Below are 10732 nucleotides of genomic sequence, written 5' to 3'. Positions count from 1 at the left end.
AAAACGGGCAGTGCCCCAAAATGGGCAGAAACGGGCAGCATCCCAAAACGGGCAGTGCCCCAAAATGGGCAGCACCCCAAAACAGGCACCAACAGGCAGCGCCCCAAAACGGGCAGCACCCCAAAATGGGCAGCGACGGGCAGCACCCCAAAACGGGCAGCACCCCAAAACACGCACCAATGGGCAGTGCCTCAAAACGGGCAGTGCCCCAAAATGGGCAGCACCCCAAAACAGGCACCAACAGGCAGCGCCCCAAAACGGGCAGCAACGGGCAGCACCCCAAAACGGGCACCAATGGGCAGTGCCCCAAAATGGGCAGCGCCCCAAAACAGGCACCAATGGGCAGTGCCCCAAAATGGGCAGTGCCCCAAAACAGGCACCAATGGGCAGTGCCCCAAAACGGGCAGCGATGGGCAGCACCCCAAAACGGGCACCAATGGGCAGTGCCCCAAAACGGGCAGAACCCCAAAACGGGCAGCACCCCAAAACGGGCAGCAGCAGGCAGCGCCCCAAAATGCGCAGCAGCAGGCAGCACCCCAAAAGGGGCAGCAGCAGGCAGCACCCCAAAACAGGCACCAATGGGCAGTGCCCCAAAACGGGCAGTGCCCCAAAATGGGCAGCACCCCAAAACAGGCACCAATGGGCAGCGCCCCAAAACGGGCAGCACCCCAAAGCGGGCAGCAGCAGGCAGCGCCCCAAAATGGGCAGCACCCCAAAAGGGGCAGCAGCAGGCAGCTGCCCGCCGCCCCGCTCATCACAAGTGCCGGGGCCGAGGCCCTGCGCTCGCTGCCCAGCGCAGGCGGCGTTCCCGGTGCGCCACTGCCCTCTCTTCCCAAGCCAGGACAAACCGCCGAGGAAGGGGGTAACAAATCCACTTTTAATAGAAAAACAACCAGTTTGGCAATAAACATTAAATAGAATTATGTACATGAACGGAGAGAAGTTAAAAAGGGACTACAAGGGATCCACTTCTTGCCCAACGGGGAAGCAGCATCGTTTAGCACAAGCTCCCCCGGCCCCGCGCCGCTCTCCCAAGGGCCGGGGGGCTTCCTCCAGCCTTCCTCCGAGTCGTCAGACAAAAACGAGCGTTCACGGGCTGAAAAGTTCCAGGTTAGGTCTCGCAGCAAGATTTTCTTTCACCGCTTGAGAAGAAAACCCGTTTCGCCTTTCCTTGCGTGTAAGGACGGTGCAAGGGGTTGAGTGAACGTACAGCAGGTGGGGCAGCTCTTTCCTTAGTATTTAGCTGATTAGGATTAAAATTTTTATGCTGAGGATTAAAAAGCCGTTGCTTTTTGTACACAGTATTTTTGCAATTTATTTGTATTATGCTCCGGCATATAAATAGGGAGTCAGAACAAGTGTAACTTTTGAGCAAACTCATCATTTACATATCTCAACCTTAATTTAAATGACAGCTATTTCAATTTGCTGAAATCCCTGTCTAAGATAAACAAAGTCAAAGCTTCTGCATAAATATTTGTGCTAATAGACCTAAGTCAGAATCCTTTGCAGCCCAGCCCCGGACACCTGTAACATGATACTCATTGTAAAATAATCAGTAAAAACACCAAAATTGTCAAATCAAAACATAAGCTTCTTGTTTTCATGCCACAAACAAACATAGATCTAATTTAGGGTCAGAAATGCAGTGCTAAAGTTATAGCAGGAAGCTGTAACAGAAAAGATTAAGCAGAAAGCAGGGCTATTTACTTTGAAGAGGCATTATCAAACACTTTTGCTCCCTTAAAAAAAATTCCTGCAGACATACAGCAAGATAAATAGGTGTTTCCCTATGCTAAAAAAAGGCATTGGCCTAGATTACCTGGGAGTCCAGATTCTAAACAGAAAACTTAAAAATAATACCAAATTTAGCTTCAATAGAAATTTTCACATATTATCAGCATTTAAGCTATTTGGAATGACACTTCCTTCCTCTCACTGTGCAAAATTCCTAGGAGATTGAAAACAAGAGCACTGGCTAGCTTGCTACTTTACCCAGTGACAGGATTCATCTGTATTTGGCTCCTTTTCACCAATGTGGCTGGACATCCACAGAAACAAAAAATACAAAATGCTATTCTCCCTTCGTACATTGATTTTCACGTAGCAGTCAACTCAAAGCACTATTTTTTATTTCACTGTCACTTGTAGTACACAGGATTTAAAGAGAAATGGCTGCTGTGATTTCACTGGGGCAATTTCAGAAACGCACCAAAAATGTTAACATAAATAGCTCCGCGGAATCAAAGACTCTATACCGTTGGGTTGTAGTATTACACAGCAGGAGCAGAACTCCTCCGCAATTAAGATCCTGTTTACATGCAAATGTCTGGTAATAGACACAAACTGCCAAAATTAATGTCATATTAAAAGTTGTCTTTATGCAATCCTGCAAGGAGCTAGAAAAAAAAAAATAGCTCCCTTGTAAATTTTACATATACTAGAGCAAACATTTGATACTGCAGGTTGGTTGTCAAGATACACAACTTTCCCCTCATGAGGTGAACTGTTAAAATAAAAAAAAAAAAAAGGCATCAGAATGAAAGCACGTGAATGAGCTACACTAGGGTTCGATTGCTGGAAACTCACAAACAGGGGAGATTAACATTTTTATTTCTTCCTACTTTTTGATGAATGACTTTTGTAAGCAGCAGGACTTTTTTGTTATTGGTTTTGCTTAGGTGTTTTGCACTATCATCATAAAATGAAATTAATCACAATCACAACAAATAATATTTAGCAAGGCAAGGATTAGGACAACAAAGTGGCATGTTTCACCAACATTCGCCAGAAGCAGCTACTTGGTTCAACATTCTGAATTTGAACAACAGAATACAGGGATTTCTTTTATTTAGAGCTTTCTTAAAAAAACGGGACCACCACAAAATGAGCAGTTCTTGTTAGCTATAGTCATACTGGAGAGATGTATATAAATATATATATGGTTTTGCTGAAAGGAATTCTCTTTGTTCTCACTGAAAACAAAGGCAGCTTTGTTAATGTTTATGAAGGAGGCTGAGAAGGGAATCTAACTAAACCAAATAAATCATCCACTGACACTTGCATCCTATTCTTCACATTTGTAATAGGCAGACACAGTATTTAAATAAACTGAACCAATACAACTGGCAGTCTGGGTCCCTGCTCTCCCTTTCCCAACATGATTGGATTTAAGGCTCCTTTCAAGCATTTGAACAGGTAAAGAATTTTAATGAAGGTTTAAACCTCTCTGCACAGCCAGACGTTACAGGAATACAGTCCAGAAAGCTTTAGTGTAACTACTGCGTTGAATTCTACAGCCATCATGGTACGTCGGAACCAAAAAACAGAGTAAGTTCATGGCAAAAGATAAAAGTAAAGAAATAGACACAAAGGTCTGTGAAAACATCTCCCATTTTGCTGTAGGTGTCCATGGAGCGACTGATCACTTCTGCGGGGATTCCAGACAGTAGAAGAGCAGCAGTTAGTACTGTCGTTTTCACCTTCTTCTCACACTAAAAGAAAAAAAAAAAAACCAGTATTATGTTAGTTCTTCTGTTATAATCCAATTCTGTGTTACGTGTCACAAATGTTGTGCCAATTTCACACACAGCCAGACACATTCCAAATTCATCGGTAAGAGTAGCAGGTTTGGATTGATTCTCTCCAGACACGCTCCAGGATTCACACCACTTACTCTAGCTACAGATTCATGCTGTGATGAATCCACTGGAGCTAAGCGAGGGGCTGGTTAACAGCAGATAAAATTCATCACAGATATTATGTCTACTTCACGCCGGCACTCCAAGCAGGCTGTAAAGCTTCTGCATGAGTGGGAAGAGTCCCAGACAAGGGCAACCTAGGTATAAGAAGCCAAGCCAGGCATCTCCACTGGCAGAACAGGATTAATCTCATCACACTACTTGGCGAAAGATACTGTTACTTTTCTAACACAGAAGAAATGATTTCAAATTGAAAACCGACTGTTCCTTTCTATTTTAGTAGGACACCATTTGACAGTTTCATCCTCTGAACTCAGAAATGCCCCAAAACCCTTTTGAAAGCTGTTCTTCTGTCCTTAAGATGACGAATCCCGAGGATGCAAAGTCTGACAGGCAGGAAAAGGTGATAGTGGCTGAAAATGTTGGTAATTTGATGATTCTTGCTGGTTATCTTAATTTAATCCAATCTAAATTAAGCTTTCAAGAATCTCTCTAGGTTTCATGAGAGAAAAATAAAGGATAACAAGCTGATTGAGCTCATCTGGGTATAAGTGCAGTAAAAGCAAGTTGTGGAAATGAACCACCTCTTTAAATTCTGACGCTGAAGAGCCGATTTTAAAAACAGCAGAAACAAGATCAAAAAGATCTAGCAGATGAGCTAGGGCAAGTCTAAAGCTAATTATACTGTTTTGTGTCAGCTTAGAGTGACTACTATGAAGTTTAGTTTTCAATTACATACTTAACTACAAAAGCACCGCTGATTTATTCTGATTTTCTACAGCTAATCTATTATTCCTTTTAAAATGCAAATGTTCCCTTTTAACTATGGATTGAGAGCATCGTTCAATCCCACTTTGCACTGTAGACCTGACAAAATCATCAACCAAGCAAATACTTCAGCACAATTAACTGGTGTAAATATATAAAGCAAGTGATAGAGCAAATCTTGCTAATAAGCAGCAAGTTCCACACACAAATAAACGTCTCATTTCAAGTTGCCCTTCAAACTGATACTAGCAATGGAATGCAGAGCCCTTGAAAACCCAAGGACTGTGTCATTTTGTAAAACATCCTCTCACATTTTGTCCAGGTATCATATGCAAAACGGTTGTTGACAGAGCCAACACTAACCACAGAAGAGCGTGGTCTAGGAGAAAAGCAAAAGTTTCCTAAAATACATGAAAGAACTACCTGGCTTTCCTGGTCAGGTGCTTTTAATTAGGCTACAGCTAAACAAGTTGCTAGTCCACGTTTTCAAAGCAAGTCTAAAATCGATCTGGACTAAATCTGGGAAGATTAAAAACTAGTATAAACTATCAGCATTTGGTAACTCTCAATTCTACAGTTCAAACAAGGGAAAGATACTGCGCATGCATTGGTCCTAAAACAATACAATCTAAGCACAAGTTTAAATTTAAAACATTTCAAATTAATCCAATACTTAAAAACAATATTTTACCTTTGGAAAGTACTTGGACAGTCCCATGTAAGCAAGTTGTAGAGTAAGAAATGGTGCAAATATTGACTGAAGGAACAGAAAAGAATATACGAAAATTAACTTGGTCAGAAGTAATAGCTAAGAAAACACAGAAATTGAATGCTTCCCAAGTCATAGAAGAAAATTAGGTAGGTAAAAAAATCATTTGTGGACAATAGCAACAGTATTCTTGAATACTACAAACCTAAGTAGACGAGTTATATGTTAAAAAAAAGGTTCTGCCTTATTTTCTTTAGGCCTAAAACCCTGAAATGGCAGAAGCACGCAGCAGCGTGTAAAAAGGAGCCCGCTGATCCAGGAGGCGGCAGGCCCTACCAGCCACGCTCCTCTGTGCCGTGCACCGGCGGACACCTGGAATATTGAGGAACTACTTCGCTCAGAAGACTGATAAATGAGTAGGATCTGCTTATCTTGGGACAACTATTGTTGTTCTTACTCTATTATTCTTTTGTAGACTCCAAACTAGAAGAGCAATTGACTCAGGCTCACAAAGATGGGAATAAACTTGCAGGGGACTTAAGCTGCAACAACTATTCCAGTGCTTCTGCTCCTCAAACACTGTTTTATCCAGTTGTTGGAAACAAAGAGTGCCTCAAGTTCCCAACTCAGTCACTACTGATAGACTTCAGCCCTAGATAAAAGAGTATTTCACAGTCAGTTTGCAGTAAACTAGCAAAACAGAATAGGATTGTTTGTTTCCCTGAACTCACCAAGTACTTGCACACAAAAGCCCTGACTGCGATGGCAAGCAGAGCGCATCCCACCAATCTAAAAATGCGGAAAGAGTCAAACTCCTCCACTGCATTCCCATTCTCTTGGCTTGGCTTCTCATTCATCAGCTGGTTCCTCAGCTTCAGAGCTTCATCAAATCTGGATAAGTACTGGTCCAATCCATGTCTAGGTGGCCGTGGTGCAGCTTCAGATGATAGTTCCCCTCTGTTACGGTGACGGAGCTCACTTGTACCCTCATTGACAAGCTCTGGAGTTTTACTGAACAAGTCCTTATCCCCTTTGAGGTCTACCATGCTGCCTGCATGGTCAGCCATGCCTGCCATATTACAGACAGAATCACCAAGCACAATTCGCTTGGAAACCGAAGGAATGGGAAGGGAGTTTGATTTATCCTGTTCGTGCTGAAGTTTTGATTCTGTGTGACTTTCATCGTCTAAAGAAGAGAAACAAAAATACAGAGTTATGCACACCGGGTATGCGGAACAACACTTTAGCCACATTGGACTGGCATCCTGGGTTGATGTCTCTGCTTCCAAAGTGAAAACACAGATTTATGATTAATACATGTGGTAATTATTAATCACAAAGCTATCTGACATACCTGAATACAAGCAATCCCATTTTAAAAAGAAATGGGCTCAGCTGATACACAACCTGCTTGTGTATCAAAGGAAAGGTTTATATCAAAGGAGAGGTTTATACTCAAGACTTAGGTTACACCAGAGATGATGACAATGAAAAGAGAAGAGCACAGCATGGACCAGACTGAAAATGCTCATCAGCTTCACCAAAATTATCTTTTTACACAACTGGACTTGGCACACTCTAAGATATCTCCAAGGGGGAGATATCCCCTCCAGCAGCCTACAAAGAACCCCACCTGCACCACATGCTTTGCATGGCAGGGCACTCTTTGGAAATGGCACAGACACGAGACAGAAAGCTGTGCCATGCAGGTGGGAAGCTGAAGCTGTCAGTCAGCGATGGAAAAAAGAAAACATTGGACTTCCTTAAGCAGCAACACTTGCACGCACAAGAGGAAAGATGTTCCAAATGCACGGAGCAACATAAAAAAAACAGACGAAGATTTACAGAAAGTGAATCACCCAGGAGCAGTAAAGACTGACAAATAAGCAGGCAATAGGAGAAGTGTGCTTCGGCTTGTTCTTCTGCATTGTCAGAGGAAAAGCAGCGTTTGCCTGCTCTGTCTTAAACCTGAAGACCTCATCTTACAGAGAAAGAGAACAAAAACCACACTGAGAGGCATGCAGAACAGGTCTGGTCCTACCAGGGAGGGAGAACCAATGCTTAAACAGTGTTTTTCAGTATTAAAAGAGACTGATTCATGGCTTATGGGCATCCTTGTAAACTGAAATCTGAGAACTCTTTCCTGGCAAGGCAGCCAGCCTCCTCGAAGCATGCAGAGAAATATAAATGACCTGCCTAGGAATCTGCAAGAAAATTCTGTGTGCCAACCACGAACATCCAACGACTGGTTATTATCCAAATGCGAGAAAACTTTGATATAAAAGCAGGGCTATGAAAGCAAGCCGTTACTGAATGAAAACGGGGGGGAGGCTCACGGTTTCTGCAACTGCGAAAAACTACTTGAAGTGCAATGACAGCTTGTCTGCTCGCCAGGCAAGAGCAGCAGCAGGCCCAGGCCCCGCTCTCGGCACGTTTCTGATGACACAGGGGGTTTACCGGCGGCTCTCTCGAGGCCCGGAGAAGGTCGTGCTTCGCTCCGAGCATCACTGAAACCCAGGGCCGCACGGAGGGGACAAACAGCAGCCGCCGGGAGCCCGCCGCTCCGCGCCCGGGGGGAGGCTGCGGGGAGCGGGTACGGCCGCAGGAGGAGGCCGCAGCCGGAGGTCACCGCCGGCCCCGCAGCCGGGAGCCCTCCCACCGCCGCAGCCCCGCCGCAGGGCTCACCCTTGCCCGCCGCCGGCCGGTGGAAGCCCATGATGCGGTTGATCCGCTCCTCCGAGTTCATCAGCAGCTTCCTCCGCCGCAGCTCGGCTCGGCGCTGGGAGGCCGAGAGGCCGGCGGGGGCCCCCGGGGGCGCGGGCACCGCTCCCGCCCCGCCGCCGTCCTCCATCCCCGGCAGGAAAGGCCGCGGCGCCCCCTCAGCGCCGCACAATGGGGCCGCCCCGCCTCAGCGCGCAGGCGCCAGCACCGCCCCACCGCTGAAGCAAGCGCCGCCATCTCGCGTAAGGGCAGGAGCACAGGGCGGGGCGCGGGGAGAGCCCTCCGCTGCGCCGCGCTCTCGGACGGTGCGGCGCCCGCACTCAAGATGGCCGCCCCGGCCTCGGAAGTGACATCACGGCGCGGGAGGCGGGAAGGGGCGAGAGGGGGCGATGGCCGCCGGGCGGCAGCGGCCCCGGGGGCTGAGGAGGGGGACGCTGAGAGCCTGAGGCAGGGCGAGGGGCTGGCCGTGCCTACAGGAAAAGCGACGCAGCAGCGACGTGAGTTCGCGCTCCGAGCGCCGGCGCTGGCCAGCTCCTTCCCTGTTGTGCTTAAAATTCGGGTTTGGGTGAGCCTGGCACATCCACCTCGCGTTCGGCGAGGAAAAGCTGCCCAACGACGCAGTGTAAAAACTAGCACAGGATGGTGACGCTTTCCGTATCATGCAGAGAGGAAAGCAGTGCTCCATATAGAAACTTCAAGTATTAGAATAAGCGAACATTCAACGTTTTAACCAAAGTAGTCTTTACCTAACACTCTAAACTAGGAAAACAGGTTAAAATTGTGACCGTGCGAAAGCCGCGGAACATCAGCGGTGTTCGCAAGGCTCAGCTCCCGGAGCGGTTCCGTTTCCAGCGCGCAGCGTTTAAACGACGAGGTGCCAGCCCCCGTCACGCTCCTCTCACAGAACAGACCCGCGCGCTGAGGAGGAAGCGTGGTGCCACGTCTTGAGATTTTCTGTCAGAAAAAAAGGCTTCTAGTGCTGCTCTACGGCTGAATTTAGGAAGTTAATTTGCCTGGGCACGCTCCGAATGAGGGAAGAGAATATGCTGTTTATTGGAGTGCCAGCGAACGATGTACGTGTACGTGAAAGGGATACGCAACGTAGGGAAAGGCCGCCTAGGGGACTGTTGGGGCTTCCCAAATCGCATTCCCAGTGTGGTGTCGCTGCGCTGCTGTCAATACAGCTGAAGGGATTGACTGTGCATACTGAGGCAAAAAACAAGGGAACAAGGACCTCTCAAGGATTCCGGAATCACCATAACAGAGCACATCTTCAGTTATTTCCAGCAAGGTACAGTTGGCATAATATTCATATTTATGTACAATAAAAAGACCATCACACCTCTACTTGTGTGACAAAAAGAGATAAAACTGGGCCACAGCGTTCTTCCCTTAGCTGAACATAGGTAACACGCATAGGAAAAGTACCTGAAAGCCAAACCAAATGCAGACAGCGATGTGGATACTTCCCATCAGTAATTCCAACAAATTACCTTCAACATCCTTGACGCTGAACGACTTGCACTCCTTAACTCACAGACTGCGCCACAGGCACTTCAATTAGAAGCGGGACTCGGCTTCAAGATCCTGTACTCGGACTTCCGAAGATCAGTGCTAGGGTGGCTGCCTGTTGAATTGCGAGCCCCAGCCGGAGTCGTAAAATTCAGCAACAGGACAGAGATTGTTATGTGCACTAGGGAAAAGCTTTGTGCTGACAAGTCCAATTAGTATTTCCACGATACTAAGTGATTTAGAGAACAACAGAATGCTGTATTCAAAAAACTGTTAAATACAGGGGTCAAAGTACCAAGCTCATGCATTAACTTATATATGATGAACCAGAAGCAGCAGCGATGACAGCTCATAAAAAAACTGGCAAGCGTAAGATGGAATGACTTTTACAAAAAGGCGTTGAAAAAAATAGGATGTTAAATGAAGATACAGGATTACCTACGATAAAATTGATCACCATCTTGGGAACACTGCTGAAGGCTAAATTCCAACCATCAGTGTCAGCTGGCTCTCGAGACCAGCTTCCAGCCAGGTGGCGGGGTACCACACGGCGGGGTGCAGCACCGCTGCGGGCTCACGGGAAGAACAGACCCCAAGGTAGGGCTGAACGACAGTGCTGACTGACAGACACGCGCTGGAGGGACACAAAAATGCCAGGGACAGGAGAAAAGTTGGAGTCAGCTGGAACTAATTTTCTCAAATTCCCTCTCAGTTTGTATCACCTAAATATTACGTTTTAACTAAAAGTAGAATTTATCACTTGTTGGTACGTGGTATTTATCTCGAGTGATCAAATACATTATTCTAGTTTTATTTATAAGAAAGGACTGATGGACTTGCATGAGTTCTTTCAATTAATTTTATTGAGTAGCCAAATCTGATAAATTAGCACAGATAAAATAAGCATTTGCATGTGTTACAAATGACTTTGTACAGGAATAAAACAGTGAAAATTACAAACTGTAAAAAGGAGGACAAGTAAATCCTGTCTCAAATTCATAAGGGGGAAGATTTAACTTCATACTGAAGATCAAATGTTTGAGAGTTCAGAAAACAAAGATTTAATATTACAATATTATACACGACTTTACAAAATTAAATTTACTATAAGGATTGCATCCATAATAGTAAACAGAACCTTAAAATCACATTTAATGGTCCCTTATTTAACAGCCATTCTGCATCTTTGATTAAATTCTGTTAAGAAATTAGTTCTAAATAAAAGAAAGTAAATCATTCTAGTTATTGCAACACAGTCTATGTGGACTTAGACTCAAATATATTAAATTAAAAACGATAATGAAAGCAAAGTAAAATGGAT

General features: G+C 45.5%; 1 protein-coding gene across 1 annotated transcript; it reads right to left on the bottom strand.

The window, feature by feature from the left end:
* Positions 1-2481: 2481 nt before the first annotated feature.
* CAMLG (calcium modulating ligand) lies at positions 2482-8029 on the bottom strand. The gene is made up of 4 exons (XM_075715481.1): positions 7864-8029; positions 5910-6364; positions 5161-5226; positions 2482-3494 (listed from the first exon to the last, which is right to left on the bottom strand). The coding sequence occupies exons 1-4, from the start codon at positions 8027-8029 to the stop codon at positions 3303-3305; spliced, it is 879 nt and encodes a 292-aa protein (XP_075571596.1). The 3' UTR covers positions 2482-3302.
* Between the last annotated feature and the right edge of the window lie 2703 nt (positions 8030-10732).

This window comes from Pelecanus crispus, chromosome 8, assembly GCF_030463565.1.
Source record: "Pelecanus crispus isolate bPelCri1 chromosome 8, bPelCri1.pri, whole genome shotgun sequence".
In the NCBI taxonomy this organism is placed as follows: domain Eukaryota; kingdom Metazoa; phylum Chordata; class Aves; order Pelecaniformes; family Pelecanidae; genus Pelecanus; species Pelecanus crispus.
This window is presented reverse-complemented; position numbering and strand designations above follow the sequence as displayed.

Coding starts and splice junctions, on each gene's coding strand:
- CAMLG (XM_075715481.1), bottom strand. CDS start 8,029: ATGGAGGACGGCGGCGGGGCGGGAGCGGTGCCCGCGCCCCCGGGGGCC. Junction 6,365..7,863: donor CCGGCCGGCGGCGGGCAAGG/GTGAGCCCTGCG, acceptor TCTCTTCTTTAG/ACGATGAAAGTCACACAGAA. Junction 3,495..5,160: donor TGTCCAAGTACTTTCCAAAG/GTAAAATATTGT, acceptor TTTTTCTTTTAG/TGTGAGAAGAAGGTGAAAAC.